Consider the following 13,331-nt stretch of genomic DNA (forward strand, 5'->3'; position numbering starts at 1 on the left):
TTCTCTGTCTCAATGTACATTCATTCATCTGTTCAGCCATTCATTCATTCATTTCCAAATACTGAGAGGCACGTCCCGGGCACCCTGCTAGGTTCCGGGCCATGCTCCTGAAGGAGCCAGCCGCGCCCCTGACTCTGTGGCTCTCACAGAACAAGCAGCTGGGCCTTCTCCCAGTGCCCCCGCCCTGTGTGAGCATCTGCTCCAGGTTAAGTGGTAAGGCATATGTCCGTATGCAAAGGAAACTTTCTGGAAATACAAAAACCAAACTGCTAACAAGTAGTTACCTCTGGGAAGGAGTCTGGGTGGGAGGGCTAAGAAAAGGGAGAGGGGAGTCTCACTCTTGGTAGACTTCTGTGTGGTTCGAATTTTCTTCACGGCAAGCGTGTAGTTGTGTACTACTTTTGAGGCTTTAATGTATTCTTACAAGTTAATTTTTTCTCTAAAAAAAGAATGTTCAAAAGCTGCTAGTCTGGAATTAACAAAAGAAGGGCATTCCTGATTGTAAATGTTGTCCATTAGCATTTACCATGCCCCCCAGATGCCCTCAGTACTATATTAAATATGGCCAAAGGCAGTCTCTGTGTGCGGGGAATGTCACAAGTTAGGTTTATCACCATCTTTTTCCATCTCTGTGGTCACTGGTTGGAGGAACTGAGCGAGAGACAGGCACTCAGGTAGCGGGAGGCTTTGGAGAAAAGAGGAAGTTCATGGTGGCCGGAATTTGGTTTGAATAAGAAGGTAGGAGACACAGGACAGAACCCTGTCCCTTGCATTAAAAAAGCAGGAGCCTAATGGAGACTTGGTATAAATCCTGCAAAGGGCCTTTGTCAGATAAGGGAAAAGAAGGGACTCAGGAAATGGCACGTCGGCCCCCTTGTTAGAACCTCCTAAAACCTTCTTGGTGTTGCCTTCTTCTTGTGCTCACTGCCGGGGAGTGGGAGAGGACAAGGGAGAAAGGGATTGTGTTCTTGACCTCCTGTGAAGGCTGGTGAACAGAGTTCCAAAGTCTTCCCTGGGTTCAGTCTCATCTGTGCTCGCAAACAGCGGTGTGGACCTCGCGGAGCCTCAGTGCCTCCATTTGGAAATTACGCGTGCTCACGGAAGGTACCTACCTCACGGGAGAAGCTGCTGTGGACGGAAGCCAGCCCCGACACAGCAGCTAGCACGTGATGGCAAGGACTGGGCCTTTACCAGGGAGGACAGCAAAGAGGTCTCCTCGCAACATAATAAAGTCTCAACAGGAGAATAATGTCAAACGAAGAGAAAGTTCAGAGGCATTGCTGGGAGCCACGAGATGAGGAAATAGAGGAGGAAGAACACGTTGGTGCCACAGATTTCCAAGGCAGGAGAGCCCAGAGGCCAGGCGCCAATGGCCTAGGTTCCAATCCCACCTCTTCCACGCTGCAGTTCACTTCTTCGGTTCTCAGCGGACCGTGGAATCGGACGATCATAGGGCCGACCTCATCGGGTTGGCGTGAGAAGTAAAATAATAAATCCGTGTGAAGCACTTAGGACATGGCACATGGCAACGCTGGCCAAGAGCCTGTAGGAATCCCCATTATTGGTGGTAAACGTCTAATGATGGCTCATTCAGGGCCTCACGTTGTCTCCGACAGCGGCTTCTCCATCACGAATGAACGTTAGCCCCGAAGTCTGGGTGGATTCTGAGCTTGACCTCCTCGAGGCTGACACCCGATTCAACCACATGCCAATGTACCAATTCTAAAGGGATCTGGGCTGCCTGACGGTGGCTTCCAAGATGGCCGGGCTGTCGTGCTGGTTTCTTCTCTCTCAGGCCTGGGTCTGAGTGTTGCCACCTGAACTCTGGCTGGCGGGGACAAAACGAGCACACACAGATGCGGCCCTTCTGCCAAGGACCTCACAGGCCACTCTCTCCAAACACAGTTGATAGAGGTGTAAATACTGTGTAGCAATTGACGTCTGCCTTGGTGAACCTTCCGTCTGGAGTCTGCTTTGCGGCAAACAGCGCGGGCACGCCAAGCGTTTGGAAGCACCCCGGGGGTCGTGTCCGCCAAAGGTTGTCCCCAGAGGGCCAGGTCTATGGAAATGGCTCTGTTTACACCAGGGCCCCTTCCATTCCAGTGTTATCCCAGTAACAAAGAATTCCGTCAAGCTCCCCTCAAGACCACTCTTGGTTATTTTAGCTTGGTTAGCAGAACCAGAATTTCAGTAACAAATACTCCAGTATTATAAATATCTGCCATCCCTCCTTAAGAAACATTAAAAAACTCCTCGGTCTCTCTCTCAAAAGGAATGTTAAAAGACAAAACCAGGGGCGCCTGGGTGGCTCAGTCGGTTAAGCGTCTGACTTCAGCTCAGGTCACGATCTCGCGGTCCGTGAGTTCGAGCCCCGCGTCGGGCTCTGGGCTGATGGCTCCCTGCTTCCGATTCTGTGTCTCCCTCTCTCTCTGCCCCTCCCCCGTTCATGCTCTGTCTCTCTCTGTCTCAAAAATAAAATAAACGTTTAAAAAAAAATTAAAAAAAAAAAAAGACAAAACCAGATGATGGAGGGTATTTGAGAAGGGAGAGGGGGTGCCTGGGATCTTGCCACAATCAGTAACAACCCTAATCCTGTTCTCTTCACACCAAGTTAGGGAAGTGAGGAGGACGGTAAGAACTTCCCAGAAACTTCTAAAGGGAGTGCAGAAAACATCAGGTCTCCTAGTGCAATTACTGTAATAAATAAAGCCCTATGATTCCGTCTTGGCCATCCCCTGAGGGCCTGTGTTAACTTACCGGCAGAGACTCTGCGGGGCAATCCCCACACCCCACCCCTGCAGGGGCAGCACCAAGAGTTACCCAACTGCTCTCCTGTGAGGGATCTGCCCACAAGCCTTTTCGGAAAACGCCTTTGTTTTCTCCCTCGGGGTGTAAAATGAAATGTCCAAGTGGCCCGTGTCTCCAGAACGAGGGGCGCCCCGTGGGCACACCCACCTTCCAGGCAGGCTGGGGGCTGGCAGGAGCCCCGGGGAAGGCAGGAAGGTTCTCCCACCCGGCACACCACGCCGCCGGCGGGCCGCAGAGCGCTCCGACTGGTTTTGATTTGGGGCGGGGAGGAAACTGGAAAGCCAGACAGCAAGGCAGGCCCGGATCCGGTCGGTCGTGAGGCTGATGGGCTGTGGGCGGTGCTGTCCCCACCCCCACCCCCCCCCAGCCCCTGCCTGCGTCTTTATTACCGAGCTGGGACTGGAGGCCAGTGAGCCAGGCCGATGGCCACAGCAGATGTGGCCGGCCAGGGGGCCTGGGGCCGGGGAGGAGCCCCAAACCCAAGGCTGCCACAGGGGGATGGAGGAAAGTGGGCCCGGGCAGGGAGGACCAGGGTCCACCAAAGAAGAGGAGAGCACCTGGGGGCACTTTGCTTGGAGGAGGGGAGCAGGGAAGCTGGGGCCGGCTGCCCAGGGGCTGGGCTGTGGCTCCAGATGGGCGTGGGGGGCGGGGGAGCAGTCCTGAATCCGCTCCTTAGGAGCTGGACCAGCTCCTTCATTCTTCGGCGCCTCCCTTCCGCCTACCTGTAGAAGGGACTAAAAGTCGTCTGTGGGGTTGGTGTGGGGAACATTATTTCCGATACCCGCTACAGCCTGACACAGGTTTCAATAAACAGGAACATTCATTGTTACTACTTGTGTGGCCCAAGCAGGTGACGTACCCTGAGCCTCAGTTTCCCCATCTTTAAGATGGGAGTGCTAGCATTACCTTCCTCAGAGGATTCTTCAAAAGATGAAAGGAGAGCATTTATAATCGGGCACATTACAAATGCTCAATGAATTTTAATTCCCTTCCTTTCTCCATCACCCCCCAACCACCACTGACCCCTCCCTTTCCTTCCCCTGGTGGCCAAGGAGGCGGTCCCCGTCCTAGGTGGGAGACGCGGTTTCTCAGTGCCATATGGTTGCAGTTCAGAAATGTTAACACCAACACAGAGGGATTAAGAAACACTAATAATGAAAGAGATGCGCAAAGGTAATGAAACATGAAGCTAAATTCGTGAGGAGAAAATATGGTGTGTTCCTTCCAGAACTATAAATATTTAAGTTAGCCTGAGACACTGCGCAGAACTGGGACCTGGGAGGTTTCCCAGCAGGGTCTCTCTCACAGACACTTCATCCCCCTGGATGGAGGGCAGTTCTGAGACCCGCTTCCCACCCTAACTTCCGAGGTAAAGAGCGACGGAGTCCAGCATAGTGGGAAAGTGAGGGGCAACCATGAAGTACCAGGAGGTCAGGACGTGAAGCTCACAGGGAGGAGAGGACGGCCCAGACGTCTGCAGGCTCGGAGAGCAGATGGACGGGGGTGGGGTAGGAAACGGTGTCCCCGTAAATGGATGGCGGGGCAGCGCTACTCAGCACCTTTCCGAGATAAAGCCCCCAGGAAAACTTTGTGTCTTCGTTAATTCCAGAACATGGGTAGAGGACCTCTGCTAGGTATATAAAGTTTAACCTCTTGGTCACTGGACACTGTTAATAGAACCACAGAAAACGAATGAAACCAAAAGCAAGCAGAAAGCCCTTGGAGATGATTGTCAGTGCCTTTGAACTGAGGCGTTTTTAGAATCTCACGCGAATACCATTCCTCGCCCTGCCCCCCCACACCCATCACCTTCTCAGAGGTTAGGTTATGGGTAAGTGTGGACAACTGCCCTCCATATCAGGCAGGTTTGGGGTGTCACCAGAAGCCCTGTCAAGAGCAGGCAGGATATCTACCCTGTGGGAAAAGAGATTTGGAAGTCTGGCACCATAACGCAGTAGACCCTCAATAGCCGGCCATTTTGACTGCTTGCCTTGGTCCCATGGCCAAGCAGTGCCCTGTGCATGAAACATTATGAAGAAATAAGAACATGGCATACATTCAGAAGATGTGGACTCCTGTCCTTTGTGCCACCTTGCGGACATCGCTCAAAACTCAGAGCCTGTTTTCCTCACCTGTAAACGGTGGTATTTCCTCCCCTCCCTCCTCACAGGGGTACCCTGAGGATTCAATGAGGTCATGTACGTGAAGGCCCTCCTCAGAGGTGTTGTTACGGGTCTGTAAAGATGGCAACTCAACGTGGCCTGCATGAAAGGTCTCCCAGTCCCAGATGGAAGCAGGGGAGAGAAGCCCGGCGGTTTCGGCACCTACGTTTGTGGCAGCAGCAGACGCAGTAAGGGCTCTTGACCAGCCCCAGATCAACAGCTCCGAGCTTCTACAATGGGAACAAAGCACACTTTTTGAAAGCACCATACCCCAAGGAGTTTGCCAAATAAGCCACGTGTCTAGAGAGAAGCCGTTATCTTGTACAGAAGCGTGTTATCTTCGAGGCTTCGCCGAGCTGTCCTAACAGCCTAAGACACAGAGCTGGACACTTGTCTTCGCTTTACCTGGAGGGTCGTGAAGGAAATGAATAGGAGACTAGAAAGCGGCAAAATACAGTTCCAGGGCTCCCAGGCTGGGTGGGGCCTTTGACAAGTTGGTTAGCTGGTCTGTAAGCCTGTTTCCTCCTCTGTAAAAGGGGGTGAAGAGAAGGCATCTCGTCAGTTGGCTGTGAAACCAAGAGGTAACCCTAGGAGGCCGTAACGCCTCACTCAAAGTGCCCAGTAAGGACAAGTCACTGAGGGACACTTTGTCTGAAGGACAGAAAGTGAACATTTCAATGGAGACCAAGCCAGAGGTCTACGCTTTTAAAATGAGATTTATTGTACATAAAATAAATTAATTACAGTTTAAGCCAAAGCATGAGTGGCTTCTTAAAGTGCGTCTGTGTACGGGATTTGGCGGTCGCCCCTGTATCCGTGCACTCGCTGTAAGACAGTGTTTTCCGTACTTAAGCCACACTCGGCCAGGCCTAGGAAACAACCCAACGTCATTGCTGTGTGCCATTTACACAAATCACATCAAAATCAATGAACACGGTTTTTTTTTTCCTGTACCTGATGCAACAGCTAAAAAAAAAAAAAAAAAAATTATACAGTCTCACAATTACTCAAAGTCTGGGGCTGAAGAGTTTGAGTTCTCAACCATTTAACACATGCTCAACTGAACATACTCCTCCTGTGTCAGGAGGAAGCAGCCCTTCCTGCAGGCCATATAAGCTTCCGGATGTCCGTCCATATACATAACATCTGGCCCATAAACCCCACCCTTTATTGGGCGTGGGGGTAGTATTTTCCTCCTTGTTCTTTAAAGAAGAAATCTCGGGTGTCCTTCAGGTTAGAAAGGCATTCTGTAAGGAACAGTGTTCCAGAGATGCGAATCAGACTCGTAAGAGGAAAAAGCAGTCCTTCCTCTTGGGGGGGCGGGGGGGGGGAGGGAGAAAAGGGAATAAAGAAAGAAGAGAGAAAACGTGGAAAGGCTGGGAGTGGTTAAGCTGTTTTCTCGTTCCCACCATCAACCACATCCATATAGTTGCGGAAACTACAACTGACCGTCATTTACAAGGTCAGGAACAAAATCCAAAGCGGTTACGCCGCCCTCCCCACTCCAAAGGAAAAGACGTGGAGCACATTTCACATACTCAGAGTGGCTCAGTGGGCTCATTCCAGCCTCATCAATCCTGTCCCCCCCTCCCCGGCTCAGAACGGAAGTTTCTGTAGCAGTCCCACAGACCCTCCTGGCCGCTCTGCTCCGGCTCCTGCTGGAACCGTGAATGACTGCCAGCACCCATCACTCCTGTGCTGCAAGAACCTCAGGCCCTCTTCCTGGGCAGACCAAACCCCCCCGAGTGTCCCTGCTTCAGACGGAGGTGACAGTCCTCACTTTGGCAGAGAGGGCTTGCTTGAACCTCCTCTTCAGGTCCTGCATGTTGGGGGACTTGGGCCTGGGAATGAGGGAGGTTCTCCGCTTCTCTGGTGTGCTGCTGGGCTGCTGTTTGTGACTCACTTCCTTGCACAGGACGTGGAAAGCGTTGTAGACGTCGTTGTAATTTTCGCTGACCGACACTTCATAGAACGAGCAGCCCAGCACGCTGGCCAGCTGCAGTCCGAGCTGAGGGTCGACCTGCTTGATGTGCAGCAGGTCAGCTTTGTTGGCCACGACCACCACGGGCAGCCGGGCGCCCAGGTGTAGCTGCTGCACGTGCTGGTGGAGCTGGCCGATGAGTTCATAGCTCTTGTAGTCAGTGACGGAGAACACGATCACCACGGCATCTGCCCAGCGAATGCACCGATTCAGCTGCTCGCTGCAGCTCAGGCCGTTCTCGTGGACCTGAAAGACAGGGGTGACGGCAAGGCGAACGGTGAGGGCCGGAAAGAGCCCTGGCCTGGCTGGGCAGCAGGTTCAAAAGCGCCCTCGACGGTAACGCCAGGCTGCAGGCCATCAACAAGTTATATCCGCACACAGTCCGGCTTTCTTGACAATATGTTGATCCAGCTGCACACGGTTGGAATAAATAACAGTGCAGCTCACCACACTCGAGTGGAAAATTGACCTGCAGAGAACTCCGTGCAGAGAGACTTTGTAGTTGCACAAAATGGGAAATTAACTGGCTAGACAGTAAGTCTGGGGAAGTAAAGATAGGAGCTGGAAGCATTTAAACCTGGAGAACTGCCCAGTTCAAGAGGGAAAAAAACACACACATACACCAGCATGGCTCTTTTGTCTATAGAGTAACTTTCCACAATATAAAAGTGATCCCAAGCATTTGCAGACTACACCTAAATGTTTGATTTTTAATACCAAAGACACACATGTAAAAACCACTCTTTTTAAGCACAGCAAGGAAACTTTGCCAATTCCAAGCGTGGTTTGGTCTTTCCTCCCAGACAGAATCCGCCTAAGAGAAGATCTGTGCCCCTGAGCCAAATCTCCCAAATTAAGCCAGGCAAAGACTGACCAACGGCCAAATAACACGGAAGTGACAGGCAACATGGAAAGGCCTAGATGGGACTCCCCCAAATTTCTCTCCTCTTTAGCATGAGGCATCCGGAGAACTGAACAATCCCATAGCCTGACTTAGTCCCGAACCTCAGAGCTTCTTACCTGAATACCTGGCGTGTCTTGAACCTGAATAGCCAGGGTTTCACCTTCTATTTGGACTTGTCTGGTATAGAGATTACCTGTAAAGGCAAAAAAAAAAAAAAAAAAAAAAAAAGTTTTTCCTTCTTGCACAACTTTTAAAACATGGTGGGATTTTTTAAATAGAAAAGACAATATAACTTAAACCAATGCACAAAAATAAGCTATAGTTTATTCTACTTAATGAGCTCATCTCAGTTATTTTTCTTTTTAACTGCAATGTTAACCCCAGATTTGTGGCTTTATTAAATCCAAGGCAAGGTTTGCAGGATTTTGGAAACTGATTTGTCGAATTTCTTCTGTATCTAAAGTATTTCCTTGAAGCAAATCTTCTTGTTCAGCATGCATGGCATTTGTTTTTGTTTTAGTACTTCACTACTCTTTGATGTAAATTTAATCATTAAGCACAATAGCTTGGTAGGCAAATATTGTTCGTAAATGCACAGCCAACATTATCAGTTGGAATAAAAACGTGACATGATGGTAGCCAAATCTACATCAAAGCAGAAGGCTGCAATGCCTTATCTTGGGATGGTTTATGCAGCACAGTTCGAATAATCCCCTTAGGTACTAAATATGGTCTAAGGATTTAAGCAATTTGCTAACAGAGCATAGGTAGAAAGCCCTTAAGCCTCCCCAGTGGCCATCCTTAATCAGAGACATTGAAATAGTGTCTTCTCATTTATTCGGGAGCCCTCCTCCTCAAATTCTACCATCCAGTTATTTTTTCTTTGTTAAGAAAAAAGAACTTTAGGTTTACAACTGCTTTCCTTTGGCCTTTGCTTTAAAGGGTCACCTCTGAAAGGCAGCCAACAGAGAGGGAGAGGGGTGGGGGGAGGAGTTGGCCATCTTTTTTTTTTTTTTTATGACTTTTGCAGGAGTGTTTTGAAGGGGGAGGCTCTTGAGTACAAAGGGTGCTTCCAACTGGGGTCCCTATAGTTAAAACATACCAAGGAGAATACTTTCAGGCACTTGATAAAATGATGAATGGGCTTGGAATGGAATGAGGCCAGATGGCAGTTATGGGAGGGGGGGGAGCACGGGAGGGGGCAAGCAAAATTGGAAGTGGCAGGATCCTGTCGCCCAGACTGTCACTGTTAAGGAGCCTGCCTGGGAGACCCTGCAGTACTGTGCAAGCTGAGAGGGCTCTCCCCAAATTTTGCATCTGCTCACCTGCGTTCCTTTCGTAGTCACCAATGAATCGTTTGGTGAGGAAGCGGACCACCAGAGCTGCAGGGCAGAAGAGAAAAAGGAGAGTTCACTCTGGCATGAGAAGTTACATTGGTCTCCACCCCACCCCCAGCCCGGGAAACAGCTCTCCCAGAGAAAGCAAGCCGGGCGGCCACCAAGTGAAATTCCTACCCTGCAGCTCCTCGACCCTTCTTCCAGACACAACGGAGAGGGGCTAGAAGGCATCATGAATTATGGCTCTGTCCAGCTGGAAGGGTCATTTGGCCCACCCGCCTCCTCTGAGCCCGCCTGAGCCACACCTAAGCCTTCCAAGAGACGAATGTCTTTCCCAACCTTAAAGTCCTCCAGGAGGGCTTCCGTTCACTAAGTTCCCTTTCAGTTCCAGGCACTGCCAGAGGCTCAAAACCCCCAAAGTTCTAATCCCAGTTGCGCCGGTGGTGCCCAGAAGGTGGCCTGGCCATTCAGGATCCCCGTTTCCCTCATCTGTCCAAGAAGGGAGTTGGAGGCAAGGCTGGCTCAGGTCCTTCCGGAGGGGCAGCGGATCAGGAGGAGGGGACGGGCAGTCAGCTGCAGCTCCCACCTCTCCCCCACGCCTCGGTCACACGCAACTCCTAGGGGGCCGCCCCCGTCCAGCCCCCGGGACTGCCGAGCACGAAGACTCACCGGTCTTGCCCACACCACTGGCCCCCACCACCGCGATCTTGACCAGGCGGCGACCCGCCGCCCCCAGGCAGCAGTCGGCGGCGGCGGCGCTGCCCGGGGCGGGATACTCGGCGATGGTGCACATGTTCTGAATGAGGCGCATCGCCGCTCCAGCCGGGGCTGCACCACGCGGCACCTGCGGGGCGGGAGGACGCGTGTGCGGCGCTGGAGCCGGTGGGAGGACCCTGCCCGAGGGGTCCGCGGAATAAAGGCACCAAAGCGCAGCCGCGCAGCTGCTCGGACTAGCTCCAGCTCGGGACTGGGACGGCCTCCGGGCTGCGCGCGCGCTGTTTTCTCCGGGGCTCGCCCCGCCCTCTGCCTCCCGCGGCCAATCCCGGGGCGCCCCCGCGAGGCTCCGCCCCCGGCGCCGCTCAGCGCGCCCCGCGCCCCTAGGGGCGCCGGGAGCCAGTGTGGGGCCCCGTGAGGCGTGCGGAAAATGGGGCTGCGGACCCGAGACTGGGCAACGTGTGGGCGCGAGCCGAAGGCGCAACCAGTGGCGGGCGCGGAGGAAGGCAGCGCCGGTGCCGACCGGGGTCCCGCTGAGCGGGCACGCGGCCGATGCTGTGGCTGCGTGGTTGGGGGCGCCTCGGGTTCTGGGAACCGGACGGGGCTGGGCCTCCGGGCGGGCGCGGGGGATGCGGCGGCGGCGGCGGCGGCGAGCAGGGCCCTCCAAGAGCAGATCCTGGGCAGGGCCCCCCCCCCCCGGGTCCCCATCCCGTGCGCCTGCTTCTCGAAGCACGCTGCTGGGCCTCCGGCCTGCACGCCCACGCCCACGCGCGGTGGGGAACGTGCTGGCCAGGGCCTCGGGGGTGTGAGCGCTTGGGGTCGGAAAGTGCGCGTCCTGCTGCCTGGCCCCGTGCAGTCTCCTTCATTTGAGGCGTGGTTGCACTGACTTGAGTGCGTCCGGATCGTAGATTTGGCTGTGATGGCAATTAGTTACAAAGACCCCATATCCACTCCCCTGAGATGTGACATTTACCATTGGGACAAAGTCATGTCACCCATTTTGTTGTAGACCCACGTTCTCCGACCCCAGCGCGCAGGGTCGTGAACACACGCAGCGCGTGAACACACAGCCGGTCGGGTGGGTGTACTGCGCGCTCAGAGGCAAATCAGAAGGTAATTATAGAACAAGCTTTCTAGCGCTTCACACACAGTCACACCTCCTCAGAGAGCTGTGAAATGGAAAGAAAACAGTAACCCCAGCTGTCTCTGGATACCGACTGGGTTGGGAGACAGAACCCGGAAAGGGTCCGCAGCCCTTAGTTTGTGGTTATAAGGAAAGGCAAGACTCTTGGTTAACTGACTTGATGCCAAGGAAGACGTGGGTTGGCACTCATTCAATCCCAAGCTCAAGCCCCTTGCGTTCTTTTTAGGGGAAGTGTTCAGTGGCAGGCCCCATCCGGGCGACATTCTGTAGCTGGAACTGACTGCAGAATGTCACCGAACTCTCTCTCTCTCTCTCTCTCTCTCTCTCTCTCTCTCTCTCTCTCTCTCGGCTAACGGCTCTCCTCCCCACCGTTCTAACCTTGTGGGCCCCCAGCTGTTCCAGAGGCTTTTATCCTGGGGGCATATGGCAGCCAACGGTGTGACTTTGTGTCCAGGCCTCCACTAAAGATTTAAATACAAAAAGTAAAATAAACCCATTCCTTTATCTGTATGTGTCAGGCATCTAGTTTGATTGCCCCGCATGCCCTGAACTTAACTGACCAGGTATTTGACAGAGTTCATTAAACTGACCCAGCTCAGACTCTGAGATGAACCCTCTTGCCTTTCCATTTAGGTGTTTGTGGGAATTCGACGGGGAGATAGAGGGGGTAATCTCAAACTGCCTTGGTAGCAAGTAGAGGAGGGGAAGCTTTACCAAGACACAAAACCTTGGCAATAAACATGATAAAAGGTTGACTTCTAGGAAGATCACAAGAATGAAATTAATTTGCCATTTGAGTTGGAAGGAAAAAGAGCATTTCCGATATGCATGAGGTCTTTTTGCGCGGTTTAAATCAAACTTGAATTTTGTTTTCTATAAAAGCAAACGTACCAAGACTATAATTACAGGGAATCATGTACTTTTTAACCGCTCCCCCGAAGAAGCCTGTAATTCTATGATGCTTATACATCGTTAAATAATTGCATCAAGTTTTTAACTGCTTTTTGCACACACACGCACACTCATACACAGACATGACAAAAATTGTCAGGGGAATTTTGCTTTGGATCATTTTCGCTTCTGGAGCTTGATTTTCATGACCACGAGCCTGTACTAAACCTATGATTTTTCTGTCTGAAAAATCACACACACAAAAGGCTGGATTTGGTATTCTTATTTTAGGTCTAAATGATCTGGCTGTGCTTTAAAGAACACAGAAAAGAAAGACACAAGGGAAAGTTAGAAAAAGAAAAGGGAGCTCTTCAAATTAAAAAAAAAACAACAAAAAAACGCCTAGCAAATCGCCCACCTCCACCCTGCTTGCTTCAGATAAGGACACTGAGAGTTACCCCTTCTTGGAAATGGGTAGAACTGATAAAAAGGAAGGGGGAGGAGCAGGGGAATTGATACTTACTGAAAGCTTGTTTTATTCCAGGCAGCAGACTAGGGATTCAGCATATAAGAATCTCACTTTACCTTCACAGCAGTCCCAGGAGGTAGATATGATCATTACTTCCACTTGCAGTGCTGTATTGCTCTTAGTAAACCACACCAGACCTTAGTGGCTCACGGTTCTGTGGGCTGACTGTGCCCTGCTGGGCAGTCCTCACCTGGGGCCTCTCATGTTGTGTAGTTGGATGGCAGCTTTGGCTGGAGTCATCTGAAGGCTCATCGGGGCTGGGTGTCCAAGATAGCTTCTTCATCCACACATCTGCGTTTCAGCTGGAATGGCTGGGGCAGCTGGAACGAGCTGGCGTCTCTCTCACCATCTGACCTCTCTCTGTGGTTAGCTCGGGCTCCCCCACAGCATGGCGGGTAGCTTCCCTTAGTATTCTAAGACAGGAAGCGGAAGTTGCCAGTCTCTCTCTCTTTTTTTTTTAATGTTTATTTATTTTTGAGAGAGAGAGAGACACAGCATGAGCAGGGGAGGGGCAGAGAGAAAGGGAGACACAGAATTCCAAACAGGCTCCAGGCTCTGAGCTGTCAGCACAGAGCCAGATGCGAGGCTCGAACTCCTGAACCGGGGTGGGGGGGGGGGGGGGGGAGATCATGACCTGAGCCAAAACCAGACACTTAACCTGCTGAGCCATCCAGGCACCCCAGGAAGCTGCCAGTCTCTTAAGGGCTGTGCAACAGATCTCCTCTGCTATATTCCATTGGTCAAGGTGCAGAGACACAGATCCCACCTTAAGATGGGAATAGCGCAAAGGAATTTGCGGCCATCTGTAAGGCCCCATGCTTCCAAATGAGAAAACAGAGTCTTAGATTAAAAATTCCTCTA

The 13,331-nt window shown here is 52.0% G+C and overlaps 1 protein-coding gene across 1 annotated transcript; it reads right to left on the reverse strand.

The window, feature by feature from the left end:
• Nucleotides 1-5,668: 5,668 nt before the first annotated feature.
• Nucleotides 5,669-10,179, reverse strand: RASL11B (RAS like family 11 member B). The gene is made up of 4 exons (XM_027056714.2): nt 9,862-10,179; nt 9,181-9,237; nt 7,972-8,048; nt 5,669-7,197 (listed from the first exon to the last, which is right to left on the reverse strand). The coding sequence occupies exons 1-4, from the start codon at nt 10,001-10,003 to the stop codon at nt 6,727-6,729; spliced, it is 747 nt and encodes a 248-aa protein (XP_026912515.1). The 5' UTR covers nt 10,004-10,179; the 3' UTR covers nt 5,669-6,726.
• Between the last annotated feature and the right edge of the window lie 3,152 nt (nt 10,180-13,331).

This window comes from Acinonyx jubatus, chromosome B1, assembly GCF_027475565.1.
Source record: "Acinonyx jubatus isolate Ajub_Pintada_27869175 chromosome B1, VMU_Ajub_asm_v1.0, whole genome shotgun sequence".
NCBI lineage: Eukaryota > Metazoa > Chordata > Mammalia > Carnivora > Felidae > Acinonyx > Acinonyx jubatus.